The 22,155-nt window shown below is 40.6% G+C and overlaps 1 protein-coding gene across 4 annotated transcripts in view; it reads left to right on the top strand.

The window, feature by feature from the left end:
- GABRA1 (gamma-aminobutyric acid type A receptor subunit alpha1) overlaps positions 1 to 22,155 on the top strand; it is a 53,748-nt gene that overhangs the window by 9,682 nt on the left and 21,911 nt on the right. For all 4 annotated transcript variants that reach the window (XM_077327199.1, XM_077327197.1, XM_077327198.1 and 1 more), the window contains exons 4-6: positions 11,736 to 11,803; positions 14,774 to 14,994; positions 16,043 to 16,125. In XM_077327199.1, the coding sequence (XP_077183314.1) occupies positions 11,736 to 11,803; positions 14,774 to 14,994; positions 16,043 to 16,125 (372 nt within the window). The remainder of the gene's footprint in view (positions 1 to 11,735; positions 11,804 to 14,773; positions 14,995 to 16,042; positions 16,126 to 22,155) is intronic.

The raw sequence follows: 22,155 nt of genomic DNA, 5'->3' as shown, positions 1-22,155 counted from the left end.
ATGTGAAACAAGTGAAAAGGGTTAATTATCCTGGCTAATCATATAGGGGCTGAAAATTTCTATCCAGATTAGAGTTGCCAAATCCCCCCAGCTGCCCATGTGGCTGGGTAGGGTAGTCAGGTTGGAAAACTCATGGAAGTGGAGCCCGGGGGAGGCCAGGGACCTCAGTGGAATGCACTGTTATAGAGTCTACCCTCTGAAGCATCTAGTTCCCCAGGGGTACTGATCTCGGTAGACTGAAAATGAGCTGTAATTCTGGGGAATTCTCAAGTCCTACCTAGAGGCTGGAATTCCTAGCTCAGACCCAAGGAGTTCTCACATTACTGCCACAGAGAGCTCCACAGTAAAAAAAGAAAAGAAAAGAAAAGAAAAAAAGCCAGGTAAGGTGGGAGTGCTTCAGGTGACTTCCATTTCCCATTGGCAGTACAGCTGGAGGCGACTGTTCTGCCTAACCCAATGTCTGCTGCCTCCTTTCTGAGGGGGTGGAAAGCAAAGCTGTTTCTGCCGCTATGTAGGCAGGAAACATGCTAGCTGCAGCAAAACGCAAAGCAAAATCCCACCACTTCTGTGTTCTGTCTCATGCACACAAGGCCTTTTTTGGTTCCCAAACCATTGGCTAAGCATAAAGAGATCAAAGAGCACTCAGGTATCAGGTATGCACGCGTAACTAAAAAACAAAGAGCCAGACACTTGTTGCCTTTATTTTTTAACAACCTGTCCTCAAAGACGCTTTCATGGACCACAAAAGAGAAAAAGGTGTGTCATCTCATCTAACATAGCATGCCTTTTATCTGTTAATTCTATCATTTTCTACTCAATAGATGGGGAATAAAGTCTTTGGTTTCATTTTTTCCCCTTTGCATTTGGGAATGATTATTCTTGAACTTCAGCTTTTTAGACTGTTCATATAAAATTCTGCTGTTAGGAACTTGAGAAAATAAAGGCTTGTTTTTTGACGGAGGATTTTGAATGTAACATGTAACAAAACAAGTAATCATTTTGTTCACTTGCTGTGATAATGTTTCCTCTGCTTTGATGTAAACCCTGGGATTAGTCCAGAATAAATATTTCTTGATCCTTGATTAATACAATGGTATTAATTAATACAATGGATTAATACAATGGTTTCAGTCTGCCTTAATGGCAAGTATTGCTAAGTATATTATAAAAGCACATCTGGGTACAACTTGGTTAAGGAGAATTGCCAATGTTGTCCCCCCCCCCCCCGTTTCTTGTTTGGTTGGATTCAACACTATTAGATGTGGGTCAATGCAGTTATCTCAGCCCTAATTCTCCACCCATCTCCTAGAGACTGGCAGGGAACAGGAGTGATCTAGGTCTGTCTAGTGACCATCCTGGCAGCTGATCTCAGGATATTGCTCTGTGCCAGTTTCATGGGGCCTTTCCCATCCTATTGTGCAGCAAGCCCTGCCTCCTTCAGGTGGCCTGTCACACTCTGAACCCCATATGTATATACAGGTTTTGCATATGCTCAAGAGTTCAGAATAATAGTCTGCTGGGGAAAAATAATTTCATTTGAGTTCATAACCAAATATAACAATACCAAGTCACAGTATGGAACAAAGTTTGAGTTCAGTGACACTTTTATGACCAACAAAGATTTATTCAAGATATAAGCTTTTGGGTGCAATCACACTTCTTCAGATATAATGGTTCAGAATTATCTCAGGCAAATATATTCATTTTTCAATATGTACCCCACCACTTCCATCCAGTGGCTCGTGGTGGGTAACATCCATCCTCACAATAAAATCCCATTAAAACAATCTAAAACCCCATTAAAAACCATCCTAGATAGCAACAAATCATCCCCTGCTCAACAGACTTTTTAAAAAAGCTTCAAGGGGAAAACAGGGTCGCCAGATGGAAATGGCTGGCTCTGGGAGGGACCCAGATCTAACTTGTTCTGGCCTCAACATATACCTAGTGGAAGAGCTCCATCCTGCAGGCCCTGCAGAACTGAATGAGCTCCGTCAGGGCCCTCAGATCTCCTGGGAGCTCATTCCACCAGGTTGGGGCCAGAACTGAAAAGGCCCTGGCCCTGGTTGAAGCCATGTGAACCTCTCATGGGACAGGGATCTCCAACAGATTCACACCTGCAGAACAATGTGCCCTGCAGGGGGCAAGAGGAGACAGTCCCACAGATATGTGGGGCCAAACTGCAGATGGCCTTAAAAGTTAACACCAGAACCTTGAACCTGATCCAGGCTGCAACTGGCAACCAATGCAGCTGCCTCAATACAGGCTGGATATGGGCCCTCCAGGCTGTTCCTGTGAGGATCCTAGCAGCTGCATTCTATATCAGCTGCAGTTTCTGGGTCAGGGACCCACATAGACCGTTTATGCACTGAGAACTTCACTGCCCCAGATCCCGTGCAGGAGCTCAAATCGTGGGCAGATGAGGCACACTGAGCCAAATGCTCCTCTGTGTGGGTGCAGGAATAGGTGGGGCAACCTACCACAACTAAAACTCCAGCCTGCAGCCCGGTATGAAACCTCCAGTGCATAAACGGTCATAGAGAGAGTTACATAAGTCCAGTCTGGAGGTGATCATTGCATGGATAATTGTAGCCAAGCAATCCAACAACAGGTAGGGCAAGAGTAGCCTTGTTTGGTGCAGACGGAAGAATGCCATGCGGGCTATCACTGTGATCTATTGTTGCTTCAGACCAACACAGCTACCCACCCGAAGTCATAATACTGTTTGGCTTTTCTGTATTCCACATTTACACTGACATATATTTGTCAACCAAAATGATTGTAACTTTTTTTTGTTCATATAGGATTAGATTTTAAATGAGGTCATCAGGTTTGTAATGTTTAAAACTGGGCATATTTTTATTTGGTTATCTAACACAATAAAATAGTAATCATGATTTCAGGAATTCAAACACAAATGAAGACACGAATCAACAGAGAGTAAGAATACATACTAACCCATGTGCAGGTTCTGCTTTTGACACTAGCTGTGAGGTGTACATGGAGAGAATGGCGAAACGTGCAGTCTGTAAATTGCTGCAGTGCAGTTGGTGAGGGTCAAGTGAGCATTTGAGAACATCTGGCACTATAGATCTCCTCTTGCCATGGATACAGGAGGCTAAGAATTAATTAATGATCCACCTTTCACTAGGGAAGATATCATGAGGCTTTCTTTATTATTGCTATCATCATTTGTGAAAGTGAAATTATTAAGTGAATATATTAAGCAGTCACCTAATCACAGTCTATAGAATATCAAGAGTAATAATAAGTATAATGAGAAGCGAAGATTTCAGCTGGAGGATTATTGCTTGCTTTAGCTATGTGGGTGATGGCTAGAAATGTTTTTCTTTGTTAAAACTGCAACATTGACACAGGATGCTTCCAGAGACAGCCGAGTGGGGAGAAAGCATGGCAGCCGATGAAGGCAACCTGGAAATGGCAGGAATTACATCCACATCCTTCTGTTCCCACGACACTCACAGGTGCCACAGCAAATGTGCTCAGCTGCCTCAGGGCATGGAGCCCTCTCCTCTTGTTTTGCTTTCCTCGTGAGACAAATTGTGCTATACAGCAGTGTTCTATAAAGAAAGGGATTAAAAAACAATTTCAAGGGCCAGAATGGTGGGGGATATGACGTGGTAGCTCATTGCTACGTGTCATTTTGCAAGCAAAGCTAAGCTTCAGCCCCCCAAACTCCTCCTTTGGGTAATGCAAGGAATGTTTACTCCTTCACTTTGCAGATTCCCCCTTGACCAAAAATGCCTATTCACTTAAAGGGGAAAGCCACAGAAAAGCCTCTCAATACCCCCTTCCTTTCTGTTCCCCCATGCCATGGACAGATGTAACCTGCCATAGTCAACAGGCAGGAAAGATAAATGATGGCTGGGATGGGTAGCAATGGTGGTTAGGTAGTTAAGTTCAGTTGTTAGTGAGTTGATGGCAAATTTTAAAAATCTTGATTTTAATCTTAAGTAGACAGAAAACTGTTTAACCATGTTGTAAACTACCTTAAGCCCGCTACTGGAGAGAGGTGGTATAAATATATAATGATGGTGATGATTAAGATGCCCTGTAAGGTAAGCTGAGGTAATGGTATCACCACCACATACCAGAGCCTGGAGCCCTCCAATCCAGACCCAGACTGGGCTCTAGTCCAAAATTTGATAGCTTTTGATCTTGGAGATCTCCAAATCCAGCAAAAATTTCTAAGGTTTGCAAAGCTCTCTGTATCTCAGTCAGTTACAGTTCATAAAAATCTGACTGTGTACTATAATCCATCCGGGAATACATTCTTGTACATTGTCTATATGGTGTCTTAAACGAAGCATTTTAATGATCCCCTCTCCCCTTTCTTGGCCAACATGAAAAATACTCCAGCTCTTGTATTTTTCTATTTGTATAAATGAACTAAGAGAAGCTCTGCTGGATAGATTTGTATTTTATGAATTTCTGCATTGGGGGAGCATTCCTACCACTTGTGAAAACGATGCAGTTGACAGGATTCTAATCCCCAAGCACATTCCGATTCTGTTTTCATATTTATCTGGCTCGAAGCTATACGATCTTGTTTAAACAGAATACAGCAGGTGGTGAAGGTCACTTTGTGGTGGCTAGATGCTATCTATTAGGCAATCAACTATTCTGTAGCAGTTCTTTCTTTTAAGTGTACTGAATGAATCTCTAGATTGAAATCTAGCTCCCATGAACAGAAAATGTAAAGAGGTCTTGGATTCATATAAGCACCTTGGAGAGAGAAAAAAGATTAGATTCTTTGGTCAGGCCACTAGCTATTGTTGTTGTTAGGTGCAAAGTCCGACCCATTGCGACCCCATGGACAGTGATCCTCCAGGCCTTCCTGTCCTCTACCATTCCCCGGAGTCCATTTAAGTTTGCACCTACTGCTTCAGTGACTCCATCCAGCCACCTCATTCTCTGTCATCCCCTTCTTCTTTTGCCCTCATTCGCTCCCAGCATTAGGCTCTTCTCCAGGGAGTTCTTCCTTTTTTATGAAGTGGCCAAAGTATTTGAGTTTCATCTTCAGTATCTGGCTTTCTAAGGAGCAGTCAGGGCTGATCTCCTCTAGGACTGACCAGTTTGTTCGCCTTGCAGTCCAAGGGACTCGCAAGAGTCTTCTCCAGCACCAGAGTTCAAAAGCCTCAATTCTTTGATGCTCGGCCTTCCTTATGGTCCAACTTTCACAGCCATACATTGCAACTGGAAAGATCATAGCCTTGACTAGACGCACATTTGTTGGCAGGGTGATGTCTCTGCTTTTCAGGATGCTGTCTAGATTTCCCATAGCTTTCCTCCCTAGGAGCAAGCCTCTTTTAATTTCTTTGCTGCAGTCCCCATCTGCAGTGATCTTGGAGCCCAGGAAAATAAAATCTGTCACTACCTTCATCTCTTCCTCATCTATTTGTCTGGAATTGAGAGGGCCAGATGCCATGATCTTTGTTTTCTTGATGTTGAGTTCTTAAAGCCAGTTCTTATATATACCAGTTCTTATATATATATACACACACAAATGTATATAGCTGTACAATAAGTCATGCTCAAAATCCTACAAGCTAGGCTCCAGCAATATGTGGACCGAGAACACACACTCCTTTTTTTGAGGAAGAGACACCTCTCCTCGAAAAACCTCCCAAGTTTGAAAAAGGTTGGAGCAGGATCTAATTCCATCAGCCCCCAAAGAAAGTGCCCTCATCTACCATTGTTTCTATTGGAGGAAAGGCAATTAAACTTTAAAGGGAATGCAATCCTTTAAAAATATGAATGTCTTCAGCAAGCCATGGTAGTGTGTGAGTGAACTCCAAATACATCTAAAGGCTGCACAGTCCCTTTGAATGTCTTCTCCAAGCTGAGAGTTCACTTGAAAAGAATGTAAAGGAAGTAAAAGGCCTTTAAATGCACTTTAGCTGTGGCCATCCAGTGGTCCTGAAGAATCCCAGATATTTTCAGGATTTTTTGGGCTGGCCATTTCAGAAAACCCTCACCCAAAATCTGACTGACATAATTAGGGATGCTTTAGTATTTGGGGTGTTTCCAATCAAAATCCTTGAATCCAAAAGACCCAGACCCTGAAACAAACTGGCTACATTCAGACTGGTCTTTTTCACTTCCCCTTGCTTAGAAGGAGGGGAAACTAAATGGAGCACTGAAATTGAAATGGCTTGCTTCTTCTTCATCCTCACAGTGTGGCATGCACATCTGTTCACTATGAGCCCCAAAACAGCTGCCAACCATTTTAAGATTCCATTTTGCTTCTAAGGAGGAAGAAGCAAAATTGATTCCTGGAATGGCCTGGAGCCATTTCTGAAATGGCTTGTACAAAATGACTGAATTGTAGCCATTTCAGTATCACAGCAGGACACACATGCCTGTTCACTGTGAGGCCAAAAAAACCTCCATTTTGTTTCCCTCCATTTGAAAGGGGCAAAATGAAACAGAGGGCTAAAATGGCCCGAACCCTGAACCAAACCAGACAAGAGGTCTGGGAAATGATCATTCAGGGGAAGGGAGGGATGAATCAGTGAAATTCATAATGGATTTAAGTTTATGAACCAGTTCATGCCCACTCCTAGAAATACTACCTCAAAAATACTGATAACATATTTTATGGGTATTTTTTCAGCTCATATTAGTCAAATGCACATCCTTATCCGGTGTAAAGTTTGCTAATAATGTTGAGTGGGTTAATTGGTTTATAATTAGATAGATCACCCCTCCTCCTCCCTTAAAAATGGAACTATAAATGGCAGGTCCCAGTTCTTAGGGAAATGGCCAGAAGTATCAATAGGAGAAACAAACTCTCCCACCCAAATCACTGGAGCTACGAGCAGTACCAGCCAGGGATCTGCACAAGGATCTTTTCCTCTTCTGAGTCGGCCAGTTAGTGATTTAACCTCTCTTATGTATACTAGGAGCCATTTAGGCGAGTCCTCTATTTTTTGTAGGGGGTGGTGGGGTCATAAGAAAAGTCTTCATACACCTTCTGGAAATACGTTTCCCACGTGTTTGACAAAATGAGGGATTCCAAGATGGCTATTTAAATGCATAGATCTTCTTGCCAAATCCTTGTGGCAGGTAAGGCAACTTGATCCAGTCCTATTAGTATAGTAGGATTTAAACTGATTTAGTACTACTGATTTCAGACAGAATCTATACCTTGAGATTTCATGCCAGCCAAGAACTGCACCAGGAAGGTGCAAAACAAATGTTGTGCAGCACAGTGACATTATGTTCCCGGGAGAGAATAACAGTTTTGTCCCAGCTTTCTACAATGTTGGACAAATGAGGGTGGAGTCTCAGCTCTAGCATCAAATGCTAGATCGTCATGCAAAACCATGGATGGGGACAGTGCCAGTACAACGTGAATAGCCACTGTCTATGATTTCCAGACGTCATATAATATCTAAAATGAATACCTATTACCTAGCACAGAATGGAGGGTGAGAGAAAATGAGTGGGATGGAATAACTAAAAATCATCTTCAGACATTCTCCATTAAAATATAATTCTGTCTTTATTTGGGAATACTTCCAGATGTGTGTTCAAACTATGGGAAAGTGTCCCAAGTCTTCACAAAGACCAGGTTCTAAAAGATTATGAAACATGATGGTGGTAGTGGAGGGAATGTCTGGTTTTAGAACAGGATATGTACTGTGTTTCATGGAAACTCAAGAATCAGTTTATTCCCATAACAAAAAAAATCTATATTACAAAATAGTAATATGGATATTTTGGGAACTGGTTTGAATTCTGACCATACACTTCATATAAATACTACCTGAGAGTCCATTAAAAACTTTCTCCCCGGAAGATCTATTTTGAGAGATAGCAATTTGGCACAGAAATAGGAATCAGATAAAACTTTAGGAATTCTTTCTATCGTGCAGGTCGCTCCTGTGTATATATAATATAACATCTAATTCTTATTCTGGCTAATTTTTAGCATACTAAAATCTAGAGACTGGAACAATGAACAAACAGGAAAGATATTTCTATAAACCTGAAAAACACCCCAGGCTTGCCATTTTTTTGAAATCTAAAAAATTGTATTCTGGAGGGCTAATCCCCGAAATAATAAAATGAGTGCCTGCAGCTTTTAGAAATGAATGCAATCGGTGCCTAGCAACTGCACAGAATTGCTAAAAATTCAGGCCTTGGTTTCAGTCAGGAAAAGGCAGGGCCCTTTCCAGGGTTGTTATGACCATTGAAGGAGGACTTATTGGGGCCAAACCCAGAAGCAATTCCTGGGTGAGAAGGAGAAAAGGAAGCAGGCAATGATAAGGCTGTCTGGAGTAGGGGAAAAAATAGTGAAAAAAGTACTCTGGGGATCTAACCCCCCAATAATAAAATCAATGTCTGTAACTTTTAGAAACAAATGCCATCAGTGGCTGTTGCTAGTATTGCCAACATTCAAACCTTGAAGCAGGTTGATTGCTTCCAGTGGGTATACTATGCCTCCACCTAGTTGCTAAGAATAATTGAGCTGCAGCATTTTGCATCAGCTGGAGTCGATTTCATAGGGAGACCTATGTAGAATGCATTATAATTGTCATTTCTCATGCTTTCCAATCTGCCCACATCTGTTTTGGCTGGATTCAGTTCCGATTTGTTTACTTTCAGGCATTTAACCCCAGCATTTAGGCAGTGTCTCAGTACCTCTGCCACATTACCAGGGGATCGGGACAGAGAGATATAGAACTGGGAAAGACATATGTCTCTTCATACATAGCGATATATGCTGAAGGCATCCAGTTCCAAAGATACTGATTAATTATCCTAAAGGTTTAACACAGAGGTTGGATAACATGAGGAATAAGACTGCACCATGAGGAATCCCACATGTTAACCTGTAGAAATAAATGCATGTGGCCTGCAATGCTCCCAGTGGTGCACTGATGACCTCAAAAAGGAGGGGCTTGTTCATCCCAACCAGACAGTAGCATTGCTGGGGCACTCAAGGGGGAATTTGGGGAACAAAGTATATTGGGGCATATTCAAATGTCTCATTTCCATTGTTGCAGCTTGAAGGTCTTCCTTTTGATTCCCTTGTGCAAATTATTCTGCTGCCATTTTTCTGTTTACTCCATTGAATTTATCCAATAAAAATGCTTTTTACTTATTTGTCCATATTAAGGATATGGATTGTAAATATCAGTATTATATAAGTGGCATGCAAAATCACCAAACATGCATGAACAGTACAAATAAACCTGTAATGGTAACAATTAAAAATATAATACCTGAGAAAAACAGCTTTGCCCATATGCAACCTATGTTCCACTCTGTGTAATTATATGTAGTGGCCTTTTCAAATAGGGATGTACATCTGACATTACAGATGGTTTTTCTATAATCGCTCCAATATTCAGGAATGGTCTCCCACTGAAATTTCAAATCACCTGCTCACTGCTTGTTGCAAAATGGCTTGATAAGACAACCTTTGCAAAACCTTATCTTCAGGATTAGTCAGGTGGCTCTGTTTTGCATAGATTTTATGTATATTATCTTTCTCTATATTGTATTTGAGTATTTTTTCAGAAGGGCAGTCTCTGCATCTTTTAAGAAGTAACTAAATAATTATAACTAAATAAAGAACTGCAACTGTTGGCACAAACAGAAATGTATAAAAAAAGAAATGAAACAGGAAACAGTTACTTGTCTCCAAAATGTGTACCCAACAGAATTTGTCCTTTTTAGAAACTCTTGTGCCAGATGATAAGAATTGTATTTCAAGAAAGATTTCAGAAATCTGAAGGCACTGTCTGGGGGTTCTTCTGAGAAGGAAATTCAGAGAAGAATTTGGATATTTTTGCCAGCATGTGATGTGAATAGGACTTTGCAGACCTTGGATTAAATCATTAGGATTATGTTGTCGATGAGCAAGCTGAGAGCTTCACCAGGAGAACGTATCTTAATCAACTATTTCCTGAACTATATACAAGGCAATCTCCTGATGTGCCCTGATGACATTCAGGCCCATTCTGCACAAGGACCAATGTTGCCAATTGCTTTCACAAAGCAATAATGGTATTTTAAATAGTGGAATCTCGGCGTTCCACATACCTTCATTTGTAGTGGAATCCAGTAGCATTTCATTTGTTCCCCACAGGTTTCCGGTCTCGCAGGAATCGGTAGAAAGGAAGCGATTTTTTTCTGTGTTTGTTCCCACCCCTGGCCGTCAATCAAACAAACAGCCAATGGGCGGTTGTTATCATGCTCCCGAAAAGCCCCTTTCCCTTTAAGCACAGGTTTAAAACACACACACACACATACACATTTCAACGAATATGCCTTGATTCTTCCTAATGTAGAGACCCATCTAGCTGGCGTGTGAGCTGGCGAGTCACCATTACCACGCTCCCCCGAGTGGAAAAAAATCCCCCCCCTGCACGGGTGCGATTTTTGCCCGAAAGTAAAGGGAACTGGGGGGCTGTGTTGTGCTTGGGGACTTAGGGGAGCTTTAACACACTTCTGTGGAGGGACTGTAGCTGGAGAAGCCTCGCTGGGTGAATCAAGCCTCACTAGTTTGTTGCTTTCCCCGCTCACTCCGAGGAAAAAAAATGGCGATTGCTTCACCGGAAGTTCGGAGGAGAGAGCCTGGGGGAGGGACTTTGTTGCAACCGCAACATTGAGAATGCACATGTCTTTTTTGCAAGTGTTGCAGGTTGTTGGCAGGAGTGTAGTGATTTTCTGAGGGTGAATCCACTTTTCTGGATTCCTCGGAAATCGCTACAACAAAGCGATTTTCGTGCTAGTGTTGCAGGAGTGTTGCAGATTGTGTGCGACGTCATGCGGAACGTCAAATTTGTAGCATTTACCTTATGTAAGACTTCTGCTACTTTTAACTCATGCGGAATGGACCTCATTGTGAGCCCAGTGCATGCTGAGCAGCTTTGCCTCTGCAAAATATCCAGATAGTCAATCCAGCACTCTCCAAAAAGATCTGCAATCCACCTCCTCCAAATTCATACTGAATGGGATTGATGCAATATCTTGATAAATGTACTGGTTTTAAAATAATTTGATTGTTTAACATATGTTGTCACCTGCCCTGAGCTACCAACAAGGGTAGAGATTTATACAATAATAAAGATTTTTTTTTATTTAGTCACTGGAAAAGTCACTCGGGTTATTACACTAACCAGCTTTTGTAAATCACAGAACTGCTTGCGATTTCTCCTGACTTTAGGCCTGCAGAATCATATACATCCTTTAAATGACTGACAGTAGACAGAACATCATGCCCTATTTTTGTAGCCATGCAGTCATATCTAGAACTAACTGAAGATTATCCAGGTTCATGGACAGATACTGAAGTCTTTAGTAATATATCTCACCCTCAAAATCTCCAAGTGATTTAATTTTATTTTAGTCTGTTCCCGTTAAAAAACAGATGTGGAGCAGAGAGGTGGCAGGAGATGGCAGAGGCAATGAAGCAATCTAATCATGTGAACAAACGCCCATGATCATGTCATGAAAACAGACATGTTTTGGTGTATTTAGAAGCTGAACAAGCTTTGCCAAATGATCAGCTGCCTGTTTGCGATTGGCAGGCGGAACATGAGCTGAACAAGTAGATACCTGAACATGGTTAGTGGTGGACCAATTTCAGCATACCTAATCAAAGTCAATACATGCTCTGTTTTGATAAAAGCTTCTAGTAACTGATCTGATGAAAGGTATCGATAAGCACTCACAGTCCTAATTTCCTGCTTCATCAGAGCGTGTAACTGCAGTGAAGACTGACATCTTTGTCACCAGCTTTGGGCCTGTTTCAGACCATGATATGGTAAGTGACATCCTATATTTTGTTTTATTTCTTAGCTTTCAAAGAGAGCATGGAAATCTGTGAGAACCTATTTTGTTCGACCTGCTTTCTAGACAGATACCATCTGTTTTTGCTATGTTAGCCATTGCCTTTCACATTGACTCTTTGCACAAGAGCTTAAGCTCTCATCTGTTAGGTTCACAATACTGATTTGGAATGCTTTTCATCATTGGTTCACTTGGTATCAGTGTTTGTAAACTGGGCCAAGCACCACAGTAACTGGGCAGGAAACTTTTCCTATGAATTTCAGTGTTCAAGGATAAAAAGGAAACAAAATGTTTAATAAATTAGAGACATCCAGAAGGTATTAAATAACTTCCTGACTGATTGTTTCCAAACATGATCAGATGTAGCTATTATCAGATGTATCTTTTCTCTCGCTGCCCGGCTTCTGTTGAATTGCCTCCTGGAAAGTATGGTGCCTTCTGGCAAGGCTGGAAGGCAGAACAATTTAGAAGAGTTTATGGGACAGCTTGAATCAGCTCTGAATAATTTCTTATTTTTTAACTATATGTTTTCTTTACTTTCTTGAATGGCATGTTTTGATGATTATTTTATAGTGTATTTATTGTTATCTACTTTGGATCCAGAAGAAGGGCAGGATGGATAGACAGATGACAGCCAGAAAAATGGAAAATACATTGACATATCTGTTTCATTAGTTAGATCACTCCTCCTCTTCTCTTAAAAGATGGAACTATAATTGGCAGATTAGCTGCTAGGAATCGGTGGCAGCTCAGTGCAGCCACTGCCATGCATAATTGGTCAAAGCTTTCCTGTATCCTTATCAGCTCAGCAACTCTTTAAAGTTGGATATAAATGAATAAATGGACCAATATCTCCTCATTAGTCTGCTACTTATTCCCATTGGCCACATTCTTTCTGAAGATATTTGATGCGACTGACCCAAGTGATTAAAGTTTGGAGTTTTGCTTTGCATGGTGTTACCATGTATTTTCTTGGTAGCAGGAAACATAATTAGTGATAATTAGTGATAATTAGTGATACGTGACATGTACTGATTATACACAGGGAGGGAAGGGTGAGTAGGCACCTGCATGACAGTGGGGCTAATCCCTGCTTATGCACAATGCTGATACCATCCAGGGCCCCTCCTGGCCCTGGGCCATGTTAGGGCTTCTGATGGCTCATGGCAGATTCTTTCTTGTCATTCCCTTTCTTGTCATGGTGGCCATTAGAGGCCCAGCTGGGTTGGACCCATGCATACAGGAAGAGCTGGGCCAGCCCTGCCTCCTCCTCCTCCCACCTATGGTGTCCCTGCATGGACACAAAACACCCAGTTAGGCTTTATGGTGCTACAGACCCAAACGGGGAGGTTTTACCACAACACGATGGTGGGAAAGCAGCACTGCAGTGGAAAGCTGCCACTGCTGTGCATAACTAGTCAAAGGTTTCCTGTATCCGTTTCTTTAAAGTTGGCACTCTTTAAAGTTGGATATAAATGAGTAAATGGACCATAATAGCATAAAGAAAGAACGTAGTGTTATTTTTCATTCAAGACTGATCTCAGTAGCTAAGCAGAATCAACTCTGGTATTTGAGTGGGAGACTTCCAAGGATTTGGGTGGTAAAGGTAAAGGTAAAGGTATCCCCTGTGCAAGCACCGAGTCATGTCTGACCCTTGGGGTGACGCCCTCCAGCGTTTTCATGGCAGACTCAATACGGGGTGGTTTGCCAGTGCCTTCCCCAGTCATTACCGTTTACCCCCCAGCAAGCTGGGTACTCATTTTACCGACCTCAGAAGGATGGAAGGCTGAGTCAACCTTGAGCCGGCTGCTGGGATCGAACTCCCAGCCTCATGGGCAAAGCTTTCAGACGGCTGCCTTACCACTCTGTGCCACAAGAGGCTCTTTTCGGGTGGTAGTTCCTCCAAAAGAACTAGCGGTCATGATGCAGAGGCAGGAAATGGCAAACCATCCCTGAATGTCCCTTGCCTGGCTGCTCAACAATCCTCAGATTTTCTAACTACACTACACACCATATGATAAATAATAATGTCGATTATCCCAACACACATTTGTCAAGCCAGTTTTTAGGAGTTATGTTATAAATATGGGTTATATGTCATATACATCTTTTGTACATAAAATGTACCAATTATAAAGATATTTCAGTAATTGCACACACACTTGCAAAACCAATTCTGATCTTAAGTGCCATGAAGTTCTTGGAATTGCTGGTACATTTAAGAGAATATATATATTCTGGTTGCGCCCCGGTCACCCAGAAGCTGCGCTTTCTTCTGCATTTCGCTAACGCGGCTTTTTCGACGGCATGCACTGAAGCTGCGGCCGGTTGCAGCCAGCTCCGTGCATTATCGGTGGTTTTAGTCACCACCATTCTACCCCAAATGTGCGTTATTCCTCCCATGCATAATGGGTCAGAGAGATGAAAGAGAAAAGCCAAGATTATCTGAAAAGTGACCCTTTTCCTTTTGAGTATTCACTGTTGTGGCTAAGACTGGAAATTTCGGTTTTGAACTTAATGTGATTTAAAAGTTCTCTGTTCTGTGATCTCCTATATGGGCTTTTCATGTTGATTATTTTGAAGAACTAGATGCAGGAGAATGGATGAGAAACACGCTGCTTAAGCCAGTTTGAGGTTTCAGAGACTCATCTGTGTGGCCAAAATGGAGAATATAAGTTTAAATATCAACAAAATTATAAACTTCCTGTTCCATTAGGGAGATCACTTAGCCTCAGAACCAATTTCATGGTATGTTGATGTCCTGCTTGCTGGTGATTTCAGGGATCTTCTTTTTTTATTAGAGAGAGATCAGTCACCTGATTTATCCTCTTCATATCAAAAATAATACATGTTATTTTTTTAAAAGCTCAGTATCAATCTTGATTTTCTGTGCCTCTCTATTGCTAGATAGACTGTTTCAAAACACCCCATTTTCTAATTTTAGGAATATACAATAGATGTATTTTTCCGGCAAAGCTGGAAGGACGAGAGGCTGAAGTTCAAAGGACCCATGACGGTCCTCCGGCTGAATAATTTAATGGCTAGCAAAATATGGACACCAGATACCTTTTTTCATAATGGAAAGAAATCAGTAGCTCACAACATGACCATGCCAAATAAACTCTTGCGGATAACAGAAGATGGGACATTGCTCTACACAATGAGGTGAGAATCACATAGTGTCTTCTTATTTATGAAAAACTACCATAGCAAAAATAATTTGCATGAAGAATTCCATATTAGTCCTTTAAAAGCTGTTAGAATTTCAGATTCTTTACAATCGTGAATGTCAGCCCAGAAACAATTTGAATATAGCTGTCTGCATTTTCCTCTTCTCTCTTCATGCTTATCTTTCCTTTTGCTGACCTGTAAGCAGTCTTAAGCCTACCAAAGTATTTGGAATAAACCATGCTTCCTACTTCCTTTAAACAAGTTTCGGGATTAGGCTCTTACAGCTTTAGCTGCTGCACAGTAATAAGCAGCTTGCTCCATAGCATTCAAGTAACATTCAGTAGATGAAAAAGAGTGCTTGCACTCGAAAGCTCACGCCTTGAATAAATCTTTGTTGGTCTTAAAGGTGCTACTGGACTCTGATTTTAGTGGGCTACTTCAGACCAACATGGCTACCCACTTGAATCTATCTAGGCAAGAAAGTCTGCTGTCCTTTGCCATCCTTATCCCCATTCAAGTATTTAAAGGGACAAGTGGAATATAGTTGTTTGTTACCAGACCATATACTTACTACCCTCTACGTGGGAGGGGGGGGGGCAGGATAAAAATAAGTCCTTGTCTCTAAAAAGCTTTTCTGAAATCCAAGCATCTGGTCTTTGTAGCTTTCTAAAATTTCAAAGTTAGAGTAAATGAATTACAGACTGGTCTTTGCTATGGCGGACTAATCTCTGGGAATACTTTGAAAGTTTGCCAAATATCTATTCACAGTTTGGAGTTATAAATGACTGCATGGTTCTTATACAATAAGGAATTACCCAGTGTTCCATTTTTAAAAATCTATTAATTTTGTACAACACAATATTCTGGTGCAAAAAACTCAATGAGCAATAGTATGTCTGATTGGGTTCTTTCAAATGATCATTTAATACACTGCATTCACCAACGTGCAATGGAATACAGGTCTCTATATTATAATAGGTTGTAAAACCACTTCCTTGTACTAAACTATTCTATTACCTGTGACCTTCCTCCCTCCTTGTAGACTCACAGTGAGGGCAGAATGTCCAATGCACTTAGAAGACTTTCCCATGGATGCACACGCTTGCCCTTTGAAATTTGGAAGCTGTAAGTCACTTTTAACAATCATCCCTCCCCCTTTGAAAGGCCATTTAATTATCAGAAGAGAATATCTACGAACCTGAGATGGTATATGTGTGTTCATGCTTTTTAGTCTGTGTAGCTTTATTTCCTAAATGAAGATGATTTTCTAAATGAATGAATATAATCCAATATCTGGCACAGCTGTGAGCCAAAAGGGGAATGAATACACTCAAGATACAGAACACTGTATTATAAAGTATACCATATCTTTTTGGCTCAACTGTAGCTACATTTTTATGGGAAACAATATGTTCAGCAGCACATAGAAAGAATCTGTAAACTGGTTCCAGTGATAAAGAACGATCATCAACCATGACATTAAAAAAAAAACACAATGATTTTCTTTTTTTTTTTTTTTAATTCAGTTTTTATTGTTATTTGTTCTTATAAAAAGCATTTACAGAAAAGCAAAAAACAAAAACAGAAAAGTAAAAAACAGAGAAAGCGACCAGCTGATAAGTGTCATCAATACACGTATATCATACTTGATGTAGTCTGATATTATCTCAAGAGATATATAGTCAGTTCCCATTACATATTGGTCCTACTCTAACAGTTACTGCTGTCTTTCTTAAGAAAGTCCAAATAATCACTCCACTGTTCATCATATTCTTTCGGAGATCTCTTCTTAACCATGTTGGTGAGTCTTGCCATTTTTGCTAAGTCCGCTAATTTATCAAGCCATGTAGAAATAGTTGGAGTCTCAGTCGCCTTCCAGTGCTTCGCCCACACCAACCGTGCCGCCGTAGTTGCATGGAAGAAGAAGATTCTAGAAGAAGTAGGTAAAGCACTTGGGTGGAAGCTTAGCAGCATAGATTCAGGCTTCATTGGGTATCGCATTTTAAATATTTCCTGTAACACCATATGTATTTTAACCCAATACTTTTTTGCTTTTTCACAATTCCACCACATGTGATAAAAAGAACCTACTGCTTTATGACATTTCCAACATTTATTATCAAACCTATCTGAGATTTTTGCAATGACCTTTGGAGTAATATACCATCTATAAAACATCTTATACCAATTTTCCCTTAAAATTTGGCTGTTAGTTTGTTTAGGAATTTTGGTCCAAACTCGCTCCCATTCCTCCATACCAATTATGGAGCCCAGGTTTTGCATCCATTTAATCATACAATTCTTTACTTGTTCTGACTCAGTCTCGTATTTCAAAAGAAGTTTATAGATCTGGCCCTGTAGGTGTGGTTTTTTGAGCAATAACATGTTTTCAAAATCACTAAGAGGTGAGTTTTTGTCCACTCGAATCTCAAAGTCTGTTTTTAGTCTGGCTTTCAGTTGGTTATACTCCATCCATCGTAGCTCATATCCTTCTTTGTTTAATTCTTGCAGACTCTTGAGCTCACCTGTTCTCGTTAACAAGTCCTTGTACATTGGGCATGTTATTCTTCTTTGCTGTTGTCTGGAAAAATACGCCTCTATTGGCGATTTCAGTAAATATGATGAGGAGCAAAGTCTTGTTTTGTATTTATTCCAGATCTTTAGTAGGGATCTTGTCCAAAAGCTGACCTTGGGTTTTTCCTTTCCTTTTGTTTTCAAAGAGGGCCAGAGCATTTCATGGAAGCTTTGCTTACTATCTGCCTTTTCCAACACCAAATCTCTTGTCATTGGATCAATTATCCAGTCTGCCACTGCTGTCAGTGTTGCCGCATGTAGGTATAATTTTAGATTTGGAACGCCCTGTCCCCCTCTCTTCTTGTCATCTTGTAGAATTCTAAAGGCAATTCTTGGCCTCTTATAGTTCCAAATGAACTTATTTATTTCAGACTGCCATTTATTTACCACAGAGTCATTAATATCTATTGGCAGAGTTTGAAAGAGGAAGTTAAATTTTGGTAATATTGACATTTTTACTGTGGCCATTCTTGCTGACCACGAAAGGTTCAGGCTGTTCCACTTCTTAATGTCCTGTTGGATTTGTGACCAGAGCTCCCCGTAGTTGTTAGCAAACAAGGTATCAGAGCGATTTCCAATTTGTACTCCTAGATATTTGACCTTTTTAGGGTTGATCTCACACCTTAGTGCCCTTTTGACTATCTCTATGTTCAAGTCTGATATGCCAAATAGCATAATCTTGGTTTTAGAGAGATTTATCTTGTATCCAGAGTGTTTCCCAAAGGTGTTTATCTCTTCAAACAACAATTCTAAAGTGGTGCTTGGATTGGTTAATACACAAACAACATCATCAGCATAGCTTTTAAGTTTAAATTCTTCTCCCGCAATCATAAGTCCCGAGAGCTTTGCGTTTGCTCGAATTTTACGAGCTAGTGACTCCAATACCAGGTTAAATAGTAGGGGGGATAGCGGGCATCCTTGTCTAGTTCCCTTCCCAATTTGAATAGGGTCTTTAGTTAGCATTCCATTAACCAAAATTCTTGCCTCTTGTTTTGAGTATACATGCTTGATTAGATTCCAAAAATTGTCCCCACATTTTAGTTGGGTAAGCGTGGCTAGTAGGAACTTCCATTGCACCTTGTCAAAAGCTTTTTCAGCGTCCAAAAACACAAAAGCCGCTTGAATTCCTTTAGTGCGGACCACCTCCATTGCATTAAGGACAAATCTGACGTTGTTTTTCATGTACCTTTTGGGCATGAATCCTGTTTGGTCTGGATGGATGATTTCATTAAGGCATTTCTTCAGTCTTTCTGCTAAAGCCTTTGCAAAAATTTTGTAGTCCACATTAAGTAGTGATATTGGTCTATAAGCATTTGGTGATAGTGAGTCCATACCTTCTTTATGTATGAGTGTTATCGACGCTTGCTGCCACGATTTGGGGAGTGATTTTCCAGAATTGTCCACTACCTCATTCACCATCTGTGTCAGGACTGGTAGTAATATATGATTTAATTTCTTATAATAAGTTGCGGAGAGTCCATCTGGGCCTGGGGCCTTATTTAATTTCATAGCTGTTACCGCTTCGGCCAGTTCCTGAGCTGAGAATCTCTGATTTAATATCTTTCGTTGCTCATCTGTGAAGGTTAAGGATGGGGTACCTCCAAGATATTCCATGCTGTCAGGTATGGTTTCTTCGTCTGTTTGGTATAGCTTTTGGAAAAAGTTTGAGAGACATTGTTGTATTTCCTGATCTGTACGAAAGTGTTTGTCTCCATATTTAAGGCTGGATATAACACTTTTGTTATGATTTCTTTTTAGTTTATATGCCAGCCATCTTCCAGGTTTATCAGCATGTTCAAAATTCTTTTGTTTTATCCAATCCAGTTTTTTCCTCATATCTTCGGTTTCCAATGCATCTCTTTTTAGTCTTAAGAGCGTTATTTGTTTGGCTGTCTTCTTAGACAGATGGGCTTGGTGCTGGATTTCTAATTGTCTGATTGACCAGACAATTTCGTTCAGCTCTTTTTCTTTCTTTTTCCTTTTGGCGGTGTTCAGGCTTATCAATCTTCCTCTTATATACGCTTTACTCGTATCCCAGACCGTGGATAATGGAATCTCTTTTGTGCAGTTAAGTTTGAAAAATTCTTTTAAGTCAGCTTCGCACAGATTCAAATTCTCTTTGTCTTCTAGGATGTATTCATTCATTCTCCATCTTCGCATACCAGCTCTGCAGAAGGAAAATTCTGCCCATATTGGGTTGTGATCTGCAAAGGTGTTGGGGAGAATTTCCATATTTGTCACTTTTGGTAATAACGATTTTGAGCACCAGCATTGGTCTATTCTGGAATATGAGGAGTGTCGAGAGGAATAGAAGGTATACTGTTTGCTTTTGGGGTGGAGTTCTCTCCAGAGATCTATTAATGAATTGAGATGGATATTGCGTTTGGCCGATTTCGGAAAATGTGCTCCCTGTCGGTTATGTGATTTGTCCAACGATGGGTTCATTACCGCATTAAAGTCTCCGATTATGATCCACTGTTCAGTAATAGTTTCTGTGTGCTTCTGAAAGAATTCTTCAAAAAACTTATCCTTCGCATTGTTGGGAGCATATATGTTTGTCAATGTATATTTCTGACCATCTGGTAGTTGTATTTCAAGTGTCAAAAATCGGCCGTCATTATCTTGGATTTTCTGCTCAACCTTAATGTTGGGGTTTGCAATGTAAGTAATCACCCCTCTTTTTTTCACTGTGGCAGAGGCTGCAAATTCTCTTCCTAGTTTTCTTGTTGACAATATATTTAGATTTTTTTTCCTCACATGTGTTTCCTGTATACAGTAGATATCTGCTCTCAATTTTTTCAGTTGATTGAAGAATTTGGTGCGTTTGGCCGGTGAATTCAAGCCATTAGCGTTTACGGATAGCACCTTTAGCTTCTCCATTTTTCCGTGTTGGGGCGGTTGCTCCTTGTTCTGCTTGAGAAGGGGTGGCTTGTGTTCCCGTTGCTTGTGTTAGGTAGGATGATCTATCGTCACAGAGTTGAACTAATCGACGCGTAGTTTCCGCTCTTGTTGGGGAGGTCCTAGGTGATCCTGCCCCTGAAGTGCCTTGAGATAAGCTGTCAGCAAGCTCTTGAGCCTGTTGGAGCGTTCGGATAGTTTTTCTTCCCGATGGTAATATCACTTCCAGGGCGAATGGGATTCTCCAAAAGTATCTTATCTCTTTGGCAATTAGGATCTGTCTCAAAAAATGAAATTGTGCTCTTTTCCGTAGTGTGTCTGCTGGCAGATCTTGAAAGATTTGTATTTCTTGGCCTGCCAATTTCAATGGCGTCTCCCGATGCTTTTGGAACAAGTTATTTCTTACTACTTTGCTATCAAAACTTACAAGAATATCTCTTGGTTGTTTCTTGCGTACGGCAGCCTTTGAGTATACTCTATATACTTTGTCAATCCGGATTTCTTCCTCCTCCAGGTACTCTTCAAGGCTTTCGGTAATTTCCTTCCTCAGGTCTGTTTTCCCAAATTCTTCCGATACGCCTTTAAATTTCACGTTCCTGGCTTTAGATTCTACTTCCAGGACTTCAAACTTGTCATCTGCTACTTTTTCCCGCTCCTGCTGATTATCTTCCACGCGTTGGATTCTCGCTTGGTGTGTTACCAGCTGGTTTATGTTTTTGCCTACTACTTTCTCCAGACCATCAATTCTGTCTGAAAGTTCTTTCTTAATGTCTTGCACCTCCTTATCAACCTTTTTAACTGCTTCTAGTATTTCTGAATTAGCCTTACATAATAGGCGGTACATCTGTGCATTGGTTAGGTTTTCAATATCACTTTCCTTCTCTTCTGCTTCTGTTCCCCCAATCTGTTTCTTTTTTTTTTCTGCTTCTGCCTCCTTTCTTGCTTCAGCCATCTCCTTTTTCCTCTTCCAAAAATTGGTTATAGTGACTTCTGATTTAGGGGATCTGATTTGCTTTGGGCGAGGTCTTAATCTGTCTGTCATCAAAAAAAATTTTTTTTGTTTTGTTTTGCTCAAAACCAACACTATAGTTTGACTTTATGACCGCTTTCACAATGCCAGTACAGTAATTAGAGTTTTAAATACAGAGTTATAGATTAATATATGTTGCTATTACTTCTTCAACTTTAGGTGCTTGCTTTATCACCTTACAGTAATCATTGAACCAATACTCTAACAGAATAACAACCTGAACATTCACACTCTCTGTTAATCTATTATCTGTGCAATACTAATTTTTTATGTCAATATAATAGGCCTAGATTGTTGATTTCTTCCAACCTGGTTGGTGGGGCTGACTCTCTCTTTAGATCCTGCAGATAACAGAACAAAACAACAAAAAAGCATAGGAGGAAAGGGGGGGGGATAAGGGGGGATAGAAAGATATGTCCTTCCAGAATCAGCTATAGCTCCAAAAATAACTTGTAGAGGGGTGTTGAAATTTTTTTTTTTTTTAAAAAAAAAAAAGGAAGAGCCGTTGTAGAAATAATAACCACAAATAAGCAGGAGCTTTGTCTCAGAACAAAAGCCAAAAAGTGTTACAAAAGGTGAGGGGGGGCCGGGGCTATAAAAATATCAATAGGAGTGTATATAGAAAATGTCCCCCCCCCAAAAAAAAGAAAAAA

The sequence above is a fragment of the Paroedura picta genome, chromosome 3 (assembly GCF_049243985.1).
Source record: "Paroedura picta isolate Pp20150507F chromosome 3, Ppicta_v3.0, whole genome shotgun sequence".
Lineage (NCBI taxonomy): Eukaryota > Metazoa > Chordata > Lepidosauria > Squamata > Gekkonidae > Paroedura > Paroedura picta.
The sequence above is the reverse complement of the archived record's forward strand: the minus strand, read 5'-3'. Positions and strand labels throughout refer to the sequence as shown.